We start from the raw sequence: 14,812 nt of genomic DNA, 5'->3' as shown, positions 1-14,812 counted from the left end.
AACCCCTCAGGATTTGTAAGACTGGCAAAGTTTAACAAGTGTAAACTGATTCAACTTCCTGGAGGACAATTTAACAATTCTCTTAAAATTTTAAGTGTAATTATTCCTCCTCCACTAATTCTATCAGTAGGAATTTAACTTACAGAAACAACTGCCTAAGTATAAAGAATTAGTTTCAGTGCACCGTTGTTTATAAACAAAAACAACTGGAAGCGACATAAGTCTATTAACCAAGAACTAAATAAACTATGGGACATCTATATGATACAGTAATATAAAAGATTTCAGGAAAAATGTCTAACTGCTTAAAGGGAAACCTATGTATAAAAGAGAAAAAACACCCTCCTAGAAAGGAAATGTCAAGTGTGGGCTGTAGATTGGGGGAGAATAAAGGAAGAGTGCATACCAGAAAGGCAGATTGACAGCTGTTCATCATCCACTGGAGATGTTTTCTGAGTGGTCTTCCCACTTCCCACTTGACTTTCTAGTTTGAGTCTGCTACATGTCAAAGGAGCCTCCAGTGGACTTTTACAATAAGGGTGGTCCAGCAACTTAGAACTAAGAATGTTCTGCTTGAGGGATCCATCCTCATCCATTTGGCATGAGCTCTCTTTCTGAACAGGCTCTTCGGACACAGGCCCATCTATACTACTTACAGATTGATCTACCCCAGACAATGACAATTTTACCCTGTCATCTTTGAGAGTACTTGTCCGATTTTCTTGATCCAGAGTCATAGCTTCTCTGTCGGTTTCTGAGATAAACACATTACTAGAATGATGGTCTGGTAAGGAGATGTCATGAATCAGCTCTGGAAACTCCCACTTAGGAGAGGAACAGGGTGACTGGTCCCAGGTGTAAGTGGCACTGCCATTCTGTTGGTCAGGAAACGCTTCACCTAAACTAAGCTCCTTGCCCAAAAAAGGGCTTCCTTTAGTGCAGCCATCAGGCATATGAGAGTTCTTTCCCTTCACCACAGCACTGCTGTCCATATCTGGGAAGCACGGTTGATGCTGACAAGAAGGGTCTTTAAGTTCTGGGGAAGAGAACGGGTTGCAACTGCCACCCTCACCGTTCTCCCTAAGGGTCTCTTGATGGTCCCCAGGGACCTGCATCCAGCTCTGCTGGGCTTTTTTTAACTTGCAAATTTTGCTTTTTGTTCTGAAGTGCTGGGATCTGAGAATCCTGTACCGAAACCTAATCATGGGTAATTTCTCATACATCATAAATGGAGATACTTTTACTCTTCTTTGTTGGTTAAGTTGGAACTTTTTTGCAGTCAGGGGTCCCCCATTCCTGTGATGCTCCAGCCCTTGGTAGTAGCCATAACAAAAGCGCTTTCTCTTATGCTTGCTCAAAGTGACCACAACGGTACCACTCTCAATTGAACTTTGACTCTCCCCATTAAACGTCATGGGAAAGTCAGAAGCTTGCAGTTCTGTCCTAGGTCTGTGACCAATGGCCTGACCTAAAACATTATTTGCTGACAAGTCAGCAACTGCCTTCAAGAGACTTTTTTCTCCATGGTATTCATGGTCAGAGTTCTTTGTTGATGACAGCAGCTTCTCTGCTTGGAGTTTCAGGAGGGTCCTCGAGGAGGAAACAAAGTGTTTAGTGCCTTTTCTTTTCACCTTAGATGAAAAAGTGTTAACATTTTCAGCAGCCACATTCAATTTTGCCTTAGCAAAAAAGGGTTCATCTTGGATCCATGTTTTCTGGATTTGAAGGGCCTTCTTTCTGCACTGGAAATGCCTCAACTGCCTGCTCCAAGTAATTAGCCTTCCCAACTTCGCTTTCAGAATGCACAAGTGCTGGTGAAAGTAGAACTTCTTAAAGCCTCCAAATCCAGTGTTCCACTTCTCAGAAAAGGCTAAGTGGATTCCTTTCCTCCATAGAATTTTCCTCTGTTTTTTCATTTTTCTGATGCATAATGAGATCTGGATGTAGCTATAAAGAAGAAAAAGAAAAGTTACATTTCTATCCTAAAAATGAGGTCATAAATACATACTCACAGAAACGTAAGTTGGAAAATTGAAAAAAAAAAAAAAAAGAGCACAGGAAGTTCAACTTAAGACTATCAGAAATAATGAAATCCTAATATTCAAGGTATTCCCCACAATGAAAGTTGAGGGGGGAAGACGTGAGTGCTCTAGTATGACCCTGTTTGCTGTACCTGCTTATGATAAGTTTCAAGAATCATTTCCCAATATTCAGCTTCTGATGGAATAGACAAGGGCAGTGAGTCAGGATAGAATTTCTGAGTATTGGCCCTGTTTCTCATATGTTAAGTGACTTTATATGGAGTCACCCAACTTCTGTGCTCTCATTTATAAAATGAAGCATGGGAGGGGTGAGGGGACCAGATACCAATTAAGACTAATTCCAGCCCTGGCTGGTGTGGCTCAGAGCACTAGCCTGAAAACTGAAAGATGGCTGGTTTGATTCCCCATCAGGTCACATGCCTGGGTTGCGGGCCAGATCCCTAGTTAGGGGCATGCAAGAAGCAACCGATCAATGTTTCTCTCCTTCTTTCTCCCAAAAATAAATAAATAATAATAATAAAAAAAAAAACAAAACAGAAAGACTGATTCCATTTGTTCCACTGTCCCACAAAGTGAAAGGTCACTGCTTCAATTCCCAGTAAGGGTACATGCCTAGGTTGCAGATTTAATCTCCAGCTGGGGCACATGTGAGAGGTGATTGATTGATATTTCTCTCTCAAATCATTTCTCTCCCTCTCTCCCTCCCTTCCCCTCTCTCTAAAAAATAACTATGTATTTTTTAAAAAGGGCATCCCATCAGAGAAACATCACACGCCCCCCACTGGGGACCTGGCCCGAAACCCAGGCATGTGCCCTGACTGGGAATCGAACCTACAATGCTTTGGTTTGCAGCCCATGCTCAATCCATTGAACTATGCCAGCCAGGGCAAAATGGAGTTTTTAAAAAGGCAAAAACACTCAACAACAAAGAAAATAAAAGTTTAAAGAAGAAAAGTAGGTGAATGAGAATTAACAGAATTAGTAAGCCAAAAGAGCAGAAACTAAGCCAGTAGTAGGGGAAACCAAAAAACAAGCTACAGGACCTTAGAAAGGCTTAAGAATTGGAAGTAATAATACCTATGAAGGTCAAAGTATGAGAGGAAGGGAAAAAGGAGGGACTGATTCAAAGTCTGAATAAAAACAGACCCTAATATCCCTTCCCCTACCCTAGCAGGTAACCAAAGTTTCGGGGAGGATGACCCAGGACATTTAAGCACACCATGCATATCAAAGGGCAGGGGTACAATAGGAGAATATTAAATAAGTTTACATAGTGAATTCCTCCCCTAACTTCTTTTGCTACTTGGTTCCCAGAAAGATTTACACCCCAAGGGTATAATCCTTCTTCCCAGGGGAGAAAATATCATTCAAAGAGAAAATATCAACAGATATTGATATTTTGGGATGCCTCAGCTAAACAGGCCTGAACGATCACTCTAGCAGGGGTGTCCAACCCACAGCCTGCAGGTTGCACATAGCCCAGGATGGCTATGAATGCAGCCCAACACAAAATTGTGAATTTACTTAAAATCTTCTTTTTGCTCATCAGTTTTCATTAGTGTTCGCTGGTGTATTTACTGTGTGGCCCAAGACAACTCTTCTTCCAGCATGGCCCAGAGACACTGAAAGGTTGGACACCCCTGCACAATGTAGTCCAAAGTTTAAGAAGCAGTGACTGCTGGGGGAAGAGGGGTATAAGGGGACTAAATTGTAATGGAAAAAATAAGATAAAGATTAAGTTAAAAAAAACAAAAGAAGCAGCCCTGGCTGGTGTAGCTAAGTGGATTGAGAGTAGGCCTGTGAACCAAAGGGACGCAGGTTGGATTCCTGGTCAGGGCACATGTCTGGGTTGCAGGCCACATTCCTGGTTGGGGGCATGAGAGAGGCAACAGATCAATGTTTCTCTCGCACATAGATGTTTCTCTCCCTCTCTTTCTCCCTCACTTACCCTCTCTCTAAAAATAAATTTTAAAAAATCTTTAAAAAAAAAAGCAATGAGACCCCAAACTCCTCCTCAACTCCATACAGCAGGTAACTGCCCTACCCCTACTTAACATTAGTTTATCCTTCAGAAAGGGTAAAATAGAAGCTATGAAGATGGGAATCCCAGGCATAATTTGAAGATAGGATTATATGTTAAATACATACAAGACCCCCACACACACTTTCCCATTTGTCTCCCAGACCCTGGGTAATCTGTCTTATCCACTCAAGCAGAAGATTGGAAGATTCTTCTCTAGAGAATCTGGTTAGTCCACAAGAAAATCTATTTACACAGACATTCCCCCCACAAAATGGTGCAGTATAGCCCGTAGTTCATTCCAAATTTAAGAAGTCTCGTCACATGCTCAGAGTCTCCAAGCAACTTCTTAGTAGTCTTTCTTTAAAATGACAGAATAACCAAGAATCACCAGACTTCTAGTGAACCAAAAGTAGACCAAAGAGATAAAAGCAAAAACTTATATGGAGAAGTCAACTCTAAAAAACTGAGGGGAGGGAAGGTGAGTTACTGTGTAGTGGGTACAGAGTTCAGTTTGGGAAGATGAAAAAAGTTCTGAAGATAAATGGTAGTGATGGCTGCACAACAATGTAAATGTAGTTAATGCCACTGCACTGTACACCTAAAAATGATTAAAATGGTAAATTTTGTTATGTATATTTTACCACAATAAAAAAGTGACAAAAGGGAAGAAAAAAAACCTAACAGTCCTAAAAGAAGTAAAAGAAATCCACTAGGAAAAAAAGAATAGAATGTTATTGTTTTTACAGGCACAGAAACTTGTCATTTTTATTGGGGCAGAATTTTTAAGTTAATAATCATAAACCATAAAGGGGCCTTGGAAATTAAATAGCAAAAATGAAAAACTCAATAGAAAATAAAGAGCTAATATCCCTAATACAATGAACTCTTAGACTGAGGAATAAAGAACAAAAAGCCTAATGGGAAAATGGAAGAAAAGACATGAGAAGACAATTCACAAAAAGATTTTTAAATAATCCTTATTCATAAGAAAAGATGTGCGAGCCCTAAACGGTGTGGCTCAGTTGGTTGGGCATCATTCCACAAAGTTAAAGGTCACCTGTTTGATTCCTGATCAGGATACATGCCTAGGTTGTGGGTTTGGTATATAGTTGGGGAGCATGTGAGAGGCAACCAATTGTGTCTCTCGCACATCAGTTTATCTTCCTCTCTTCCTCTCTCCTTTCCACTCTAAAAAATAAATAAATAAATAAATAAATAAATAAATAAATAAATATTTTTAAAGAAGAGATGTTCAAGAATTCCAAGATGGCTGCAGAGTAGGTGGAAGCAACTCCTACCTGCTCTTGGCCCCATATCTGATTTACAGCTAAATTACAGAGCAACTGACCTGAATAACCAACAGAACACTAGCTGAACTGCAATGTAACCACCAAGGTCTTACAGAAAAAGCCACATACAAACTGGTAAGAGAGGTGTTGACATGGAAAGGGACAGCTCTGCACTAAGGTGCAGTAGAGGCTGAAATGCTGGAGGGATACTGTGGCTGCAAAACTCCCTCCCCCTGGGAGCACAGGATCTCACCCCCACGAAGGAATCCCCAAATCAGAGCAACAGAGATGGGAAGGGAGCCTGAATAGTATCTGGTAGTAAAGATCAGTGGGGATTTGGTCTCCCTGAGAGACCCAAACCACACCCTCACAGGGAAGAGCACTACTAGTGTTACAGCACTAGCCTGGGGAATGCACAATCCAGATTCCAAGTGCTGGCAAGGCCACACTGCTGTCCTCAGCTCTGGTGGAAGGGTTTGCAGGCTACACCCAACAGTGACTTTAAGGGGCTTCTTTGTTCTGGGAAGGCTTCTGTCGGAGACCCAGATGGTAACTGAACCATGTGACTTTGGAAAGAGGGCCAGCCTCTACCACCTGTCAAATCACTTGCCCCCCCCCCCCCCCTTGCTGCTGAGTGCAGCCACACAGGGACTTCTGGCCCAGTCCTGAGGAATTTGGCTGCAGTGATGCAGGGGGACCAGAGGGCTGGGATTTTCAGACAGTGTCTCTCAGGAAAGCTTTGGTCTGGGAACCAGCTGGAGGAGTGCTGAGCTGTGTGGCTACATTGTGAGTAGTTTCCACAAATCCAGTTTCCCCTGTCAGTTTAACCCAAGCTACCCCTGGAAGGGAAAGGGTAGCTTTCCCTCACCACCCACTCCATGCTACAGGCTTGTAGGCACAACCCCTAACAGGACACTGTTTCAATTAGCCCTGCCAAACCCCAACACCCAGACGCACTGTCTGCGGTTCTACAGTGGGTAAGGGAGAGTGGCTCAGAGCTGGGGTATCCAAAGTGTGAGACCTTCGAAGACCTTTGTCTGGAACTAGGATGAACTGCTTAGGCCCCTCATGCTAGCTGGGCCAGCATCATCCACAACAGGAGACACTTTTGATCTATCCCCCTGAACCTCGGGCAAATGAGATTGCTCCTATAGAGGGGACAGGTATCTGCAACCAAACTGAACCTGCAGTGAACCCCTCCAGGGGAAACTAGAGTTGGCGACTCAGGCAGAGATTGAGTAATTTGGCTTTGAAGCAAAAGCCACTTTCTCCACACCTGAATACCTGACTGCATGATCACCAAGTAAGATACACACTGGCCCTGTTCTTCCAACCCTGGTTCCTCCACTCTAGTGAGTTCCCAATATGTGGAAAAGACTGTGGATTGCAGCTAACTGGGCTCATCATACAGTTTTTCTTTGGAAGCTCTGGAAGACCAGGCAACCTCAGGTAGAGGCGGGCCTAAGGGAGCCTCAGTTATTTTAATAGTTCTGCCCCCAGCCCTAAGGTGGAAGAAGCTGACTCTTTTACACAGATTGGCCCCTCCAGTAGATACAGATACAAACAATGAACAGTGTGGTAGCTCCAGACAAGTAGCTCAAAGCCATTTATACACCATGTCTGACAGCGACTTGTAATTAAACCTAACCCAAGTGGACCCAGAACCAACACCAAGTGGAGGGCTTCAGAATATACCAGAGCTTGACCCAACTAGCCACTCAAGCAGTGTACCCAAAGGGGAATTCCAGCAGGTACCAGCAAGTATTGCTGGGAACAATTCTACCTCAGAGGGCAGCCCCTGCAAAGCCTCATACACAGTGGTCGAGGTTTACCCTGATAGTCAACCAGCCTGAAGGGTTAATTCCACCCATGAAAGGGCCAACAGCATTCGAGACTCAACTACAACAGGAGGTGCACATAACTCACAAGAAACAGAGCTCAGGTAATGTAGATGATTTGTGCCACAGAACCCAGCAAGACACCTTCACCAGAAAACCATCATAACAAGTTTGGAAGTCACAGCAGATCTACCTAATACACAGAAAAAAAATGAGGAGACAAAGAAATATGTCCCAAATAAAGGAACAAGAGAAATCCCCAGAAAAAGAATTAGATGAAATGGAAGCAACCAAAATACCAGGTGCAGAGTTTAAAACAATGGCTATAAGGATGCTCAAGGGCCTTAGAAGAAGAACAAATGATCTCAGTAAGACCTTAAACAAAGAGATAGTAAGCATTAAAAAGGACATGCAAACCATAAAAAAGAACCAGTCAGAAATGAAGAATACACTAGAAGGAATCACAGACGGTTAGATGAAGCAAAGTACTGAATCAGTGATTTAGAGGACAAAACAACAGTAAGTACCCAAGAAGAGTATCTGAAGGAAAAGAGAATTTCAAAAAATTAGAAAAGTGTAAGGGACCTCTAGGATGATATGAAGTACAGCAACATCCACATCATAGGTATACCAGGAGGAGAGAAGGGTAAGCAAGGAACAGAGAACCTGTTGATGAAATAATGGCAGAAAACTACCATAACCTGGTGAAGGAGAAAGTCACACAACGTCAGGAAGCACAGAGTCTCCCAATCAAAGAGACCTACACAGAGACACATCATAATTAAAATAGCAAGTTTAAAGACAAAGAGAGAACCTTAAAGGCAGCAAGAGAGATAGTCAGTTACCTACAAGGGAGTTCCCATAAGGCTGTCCACTGATTTCTCAACAGAAACACAACAGGCCAGAAGGGACTGGCATGAAGTATTCACAGTGATGAAAAGCAAGAACCTGCAACCAACACTACTCTGTCCAGCAAGGCTACCATTTAAAATTGAAGGTGAAATAAAGAGTTTCCCAGACAAAAAAAAAACAAAACAAAAAAACCTAAAAGAGTTCATCACCACCAAACCAATATTGAAAAAAATGTTAAAGGGACTGCTTTAAAAAGAAAAGAGATAGAGGAACATAGATATTTTTTAAAAGGCAATAAATATTTATCAATAACCTTAAAGGTAAATGGATTAAATGTTCTAATCAAAAGACAGGTAGCTGAATGGATATGAAAATATAACCCATATATATGCTGTCAACAAGACACCCACCTCAGAACAAAAGATACATAGACTGAAAGTAAAGGGGTGAAAAAAATATTCCATGCAAATAGAAACAAAAAAGAAAGCTGAGGTAACAATACTTGCATCTGACAAAATGGACTTAAAAAAAAAAAAGGCCTCAACAATAGACAAAGAAGGTCACCACATACTAACAGATCGATCCAACAAGAGCATATAACCTCTATAAACATATATGCAACCCAATATAGGAGCACCTATATACATATAGAAATCTTGGTGGACTTGAAGAGAGACATTGACAGAAATACAGTCATACTAGGGAGTTTTAATACTCCACTGTCAACAATGGATAGATACTCCAGACAAAAAAATCAATAAGGCAACAGCAACCTTAAATCACACACTAGACTGGATGGTTCCAATAGATATTTACAGAACATTTCATCCCAAAATAGCAGAATATACATTCTTCTCAAGGGTGCATGGAACATTCTCAAAGATAACCACATGTGAGGACACAGAATAAGTCTTAACAAATTTAGAAGTACTGAAATCATATCAACCATCTTCTCATATCACAATGTCATGAAACTAGAAACCAATTACAATGTTTTTAAAAACTGGAATGTTCAAACACATGGAAGCTAAATAGCACGTTATTAAACAATGAATGGGTTAACAATGAGATAAAGGAAGAAATTTAAAAATACCTGGAAACAATGAAAATGAACACACGACAACCCAAAATCTACAGGACACAGATAAAGCAGTCCTGAGAGGAAAGTTCATAGCATTACAGGCCTACCTCAATAAGCAAGAACAAAATTTCAATCTAACCCTACACCTAAAAGCACTAGAAAAAGAACAACAAACAAAGCCCAAAGTAAAAAGGAAGGAAATTAAACAACATAGAGACAAAAAATAAATAAATATATAAAACCACACCACACACACTGTACAAAAGATTTGTTGAAATCAAGAGCTGGTTCTTTGAAAGGATAGACAAACTTTTAACCAGTAATCAGGACAAAAATAAATAAAAAAACAAAAATGAAAGAGGAGAATGGCATCACAAAAAAAGAGAGAAAGGATTGTTAGAAAGTATGCAAACCAACTGGACAACCTGGGCAAAATGGATAAATTCCTAGAAACATATAACCTTCCAAAACTGAATCAGGAAGAATTAGTAAACCTGAATAGAACAATTACAAATGAAAATGAAGCAGTAATTAAAAAAAAACAAAACTCCCAGCAAACAAAAGTCCTAAACCAGATGGCTTCGCAGGCAAATTTTACCAATAATTCAAAAAATACCTATCCTTCTCAAACTGAATTGAATTTGAAAAAATTCAAGCGGAGGGAAGACTTCCAAGTTCATTTTATAAGGCCAGCATTATCCTAGTTCCAAAACCAGATTTTAGTTACAAAGCACTACAAAGAAAGAAAGTTATAGGCCAATATCCCTGAGGAACATAGATGCTAAAATCCTCAAAAAATATTAGCAAATGGGATCCACTAATTCATTAAAAAGGTCATACACCATGATCAAGTGGTATTGTTGTGGGGATGCAAGCTTGGTACAATATTTGCAAATCAATAAATGTAATACATCACCTAATCAAAATGAAAGATAAAAATCACATGATCCTATCAATAGATACAGAAAGAACATTTGATAAAAATCAGCACCCATTTATGATAAAAACTCTCAGCAAAGTGGGAGCAAAGAGATCATACCTCAACATAATAAAGGCCATATATGAAAAATCCACAGCCAGCATCATACTCAATGGGAAAAAACTACAAGAAAGAACAAGACAGGGATGTCTGCTTTTACCATTCTTATTCAACATGATACTGAAAGTCCTACAGCAACCAGATAAGAAATAAAAGGCATCCAATTGGAAAGGGGGAAGTAAAGCTGTGATTATTCACAGATGACATGATACTGTACATAGAAAACTCTAAAGAATCCACAGAAAAATAGTAGATCTAATATATGAATTCAGCATAGTGGCAGAATACAAAATTAATATTCAGAAATCGGTGGCATTTTTATACACCCACAATAAACTATCAAAATGGGAAACTAAGAAAGCAATCTCATTTAGTATAGCAAAAACAACAACAAAAAAATAAGGTACCTGGAAAAGATTTTAACCAAGGATGTAAAAAATGTGTACTCAGAAAATTACAGGACATTGAAGAAAGAAACTGAGGTAGATACAAATAAGTGGATGCTTATACCACATTCATGGACTAGAAGAATTAACATCATTAAAATGTTCAAACTACCCAAAGCAATCTTTAGATTCAATGCAATTCCTACTAAAATACCATGGCAAATCTCACAGATCTAGCACAAATATTCCATTATTTATATAGAACCAAAAAAGGCCCCAAGCAGCCTAAGCAATATGAAGAAAGAACAAAATTGGAGGCATCATACTATCTGATAACAAACTATACTACAAGACTATTGTAATCAAAACAGCCTGGTACTGGCATAAAAGAACAGGCATATAGATCAACAGAACCAAACAGAGAACCCACACCTTTGTGGCCAATTAATATTTGATAAAGGAGGCAAGAGCATACAACAGAGTAAACACAGTCTTTTCAATAAATAGTATTGGGAAAACCAGACAGACACAAGCAAAAAAATAAATTAGACAACCAACTTACACTACACACAAGAATAAACTCAAAATGGATAAAATACTTAAATGTGTCACAAAACTGTAAAAATCATAGAAGAAAACATAGTAAAATCTCAAGACATTTAATTATAGCAATATTTTGATGATATATCTCCTAGAGCAAGGGAAACAAAAGAAAAAAAATAAACAAATGAGACTACATCAAACAAAAAGCAATCAAACTGCAAAAGCAATCACCAACAAAATGAAAAGGGAACCCACTGTATAGGAGAACATATTTGCCAACGATACATCTGATAAGATGTTAATTTCCAAAATCCTGAATTGGCTAAAAAGTCCATTTAGTTTTTCCCATAAAATAAAAAGACACATTATTCATTTTCACCAATAACTTTATTGACTTGGATATTTTGAGTATGTTGACTATCTCCTGTGGTATAACATTGATTGTTCTCAATTAATGTCTTGATTTGATTATTATCAACTTCAACTGGCCTACCCGACTGTGGAGCATCATCCAGCCTGAAACCTGTAGCACAAATCTTCACAAACCACTTCTGGCATGTTCTATCAGCCACAGCACCTTCTCTATACACTGCACAAGTCTTTTTTTGCATTTCATTGTTTTTCTTTTCTTGAAATAATAAAGCATAATATGCTGAAGATGTTGCCTAGTTTCTTCCATCTTCAATATTAAAATGGCTATACAAAATTTCACCAGTTTTGATAAGTTCTTTTTTAAATGCACACTGATATGACAATACTATCTTACTATCCGGCTATCACAATACAATCTAACAAAATTGTTTTGAATGAAATTAAAGACAACTAAGCACTACTAGAGCCATCTTATAGAAAAAAACAGATGAGCTTTTTGGCCAACCCAGTAATAACTATATATAGTGCCAGGTAGATAGATATGTGAAATACTGGGGGGAACCACTTTGTAAAGTATGTGATTGTCCAGTCACTATGCTGTACACCTAAACTACAAAATAATACTGAATGCAAACTGTAATTTTAAAAAAATAAAAAATAAAGGCAGTATGTAAATGCCATGCTCAACTACTCCCATGACCACATCAAAATTACAATTACAGAACAATCATCACTGAGAACTTCCTGAAGTTGAACTGAACAGCAGTCCTACTAAGGATATACAAAAGCAGCCACATGGGGACTTGTAGGAGGGGCAGACCCAGAACAGGCAGGTCCCACATGCACATGGAACAGTTAAAAATCAGGAGGGATGCCCTGGCTGGTGTAACTCAGTAGGTTGAACACCAGACTGTGAACTGAAGGGTCACAGGTTCAATTCCCGGGCAGGGCACATGCCTGGATTGTGGGCCAGGCCTCTGGTTGGGGGTGTGCAAGAAGCTCCCACATCAATGTTTCTCTCCCTCTCTTCCTCCCTTCCCACCACCTCTAAAAAAAAATAATACAGTCTTTTTAAAAAATCACAAGGGATTAAAAACCAAATTAAAAAAAAAAATCAGGAGTACCCTGGTATAAGAGACTGTTCTGCATGACGTGGGCCCAGCTCCCACTCATACAGGCCAGTGGAAAGCAAGGTCCAGTAAACAGGACCCATGCCCATGGATAGGTTCACCCATGGGGAATCAGGCCTGCATTGTACCTAGGCTGCTTTGAGACTTGCTTTTTGCTAAAAATCCCTCACCCTCAATTGAGGCAGCAAACGTTTACTGCATATCTTTAAAGTAACTTCCTAAAATCTATGGTAAACCTTCCAAGGAAGAGTGTAACCAGTTCAACCACTTTTCCCTTTGCATTTGCAAATATCCTTCTTCTGTGATGTAATTAGCAACATCTTCTCCTTTGTTTTCTGTAAAAGATAACCACCTAAAGCAAACCTGTGCATAGTAAATAAGGACCAGCCTTAATGCAGTGTGCCCAGAAAAAACAATAAAAGTCTGTCAAGGCAAGGGTCAGCGCACTTTCCTCTTGAGAGAGTGGCTGTGCCATCCCTTTTCCTCCACAGGACTCTGCAGTCCATATGAATCTGTCTTGTCTCAGCCACAACGCCATGCACCCCACAAGGCGGGGTCTGCGTCACCCTGGCCTGGTAGCTTGGCTGGTTGGAGTGTCATCCTGACGTGCTGGGGTTGTGGGTTCAATCCCTGGTCAGGGCACAAATGGAAGTTAACCAATGAGTGTGTGAATAAGTGGAACAAATTGATATTTTTTTCACTCTCCCTTCTTCTCTCTCTAAAATCAATCAATCAATAAATAAATCAGGAGGGATATCATCATTGCAGAGGTCCACCCTGAGGAGCAAGGGGTCCCAAACCCACATCAGGCTCCCCAGCCCAGGGTTCCAGGGCTGGAAAGAGAAATTCCCATAACTTCTGGCAAGTGAAAACCAGTGGAGATTGGGACTGAGTGAAACAGAGGGCTTCTGAAGTCCCAGGCATTCCCCTTGAAGGGCCTGCACGCAGACTTACTCACTGAAGGACTCACTCACTCTGAGCTTCATGTTAAATGGAAATGAAAAAAGAAAAGTATAAAGAATAATTACACCAGACAAAACAAACTTTAAAGCGAAGGTTATAAAAGGAGACAAAGACAGTCCCAGAAATTCCACTTCTGATATGTATCCAAAGAAACCCAAAACACTAATTCAAAAAGACATATGCATCCATATGTTCATTGCAGCATTACTTACAATAGCTAAGATAAGGAAGCAACCTAAGTGTCCATCAATAGGTGAACAGATAAAGAACTGGTGGTGCATATATACAATGAAATATTACTTAGGCATATTACTTAGCTGTAAGAAAGAATAAAATCTTGCCACTTGTGACAATACAGATAGATCTAGAATGCTAAGTGAAACAAGTCAGAGAAAAACAAATACAATATGATTTCACTTCTATGTAGAATCTGAAAAGCAAAATGAACCAAGAAAACAGAAACAAACTCACACATAGAAAGAACATTATGATGGTTGCCCAATGGGAGGGATGCTAGGAAAATGAGTGAAAAGGGGAACAAGATTAAGACGTACAAATTGGCCCTGCCTAGTATGGCTCAGTGGATTGAGTGGCGGCTGCAAACCAAAAGGTCTCCAGTTTGATTCCCAGTCAGGGTACATGCCTGGGTTGCAGGCCAGGTCCCCAGTTGGGGACATGTGAGAGGCAACCACACATTGGTGCTTCTCTCCCCCTTTCTCCTTCCCTTCCCCTCTAAAAATATACTTTAAAAATCTTTTTAAAAAGGTACAAATTGGTAGTTACAAAACTGCCACAGGGTTGTTTAGTATAGCATAGCGAATATAGTCAATAATATTGTAATAACTATGTATGGTATCAGATGGGTACTAGATTTATCAGGGTGATCACTTTGTAATCACTATGTTGTGTACCTAAAACTAATGTAATATTGTCTATTAACTATAATTATAAAATAAAAATTGAAAAAAGTGAAAAAGAACACATTGAAAACTAATATTCATAGTTACGGTTTATAACAGTTGAAGAACATGGACTAAGATCAGCCAAGTGAAAAAGCATACAGGACAGAGTACAGAAGTAAAAAATGCAGAGCTGCTGGGGGTTTTTCTCCCCTTGGAGCCAGGACAGCTTTACACTCCCAGCATTAGTGTATGACAATATGCACAGAGCATTGTTAGCCAGGAAAATTCACAAGACCCTTGATATCCAGAGTTTTTATTGGGGTTTATAGACATAATTGATTGCCCACAAGAC

The 14,812-nt window shown here is 39.8% G+C and overlaps 1 protein-coding gene across 7 annotated transcripts in view; it reads right to left on the bottom strand.

Annotated features, from left to right (window-relative positions):
• Positions 1-14,812, bottom strand: part of SENP5 (SUMO specific peptidase 5) — a 73,191-nt gene that overhangs the window by 50,524 nt on the left and 7,855 nt on the right. For all 7 annotated transcript variants that reach the window (XM_028505259.2, XM_028505260.2, XM_028505261.2 and 4 more), the window contains exon 2: positions 407-1,947. In XM_028505259.2, the coding sequence (XP_028361060.1) occupies positions 407-1,916 (1,510 nt within the window). In that variant the 5' untranslated portion in view covers positions 1,917-1,947. The remainder of the gene's footprint in view (positions 1-406; positions 1,948-14,812) is intronic.

This window comes from Phyllostomus discolor, chromosome 2, assembly GCF_004126475.2.
Source record: "Phyllostomus discolor isolate MPI-MPIP mPhyDis1 chromosome 2, mPhyDis1.pri.v3, whole genome shotgun sequence".
NCBI classification, from domain to species: domain Eukaryota; kingdom Metazoa; phylum Chordata; class Mammalia; order Chiroptera; family Phyllostomidae; genus Phyllostomus; species Phyllostomus discolor.
Note: the sequence above shows the minus strand (reverse complement) of the source record. Positions and strands in the feature narration are given on the sequence as shown.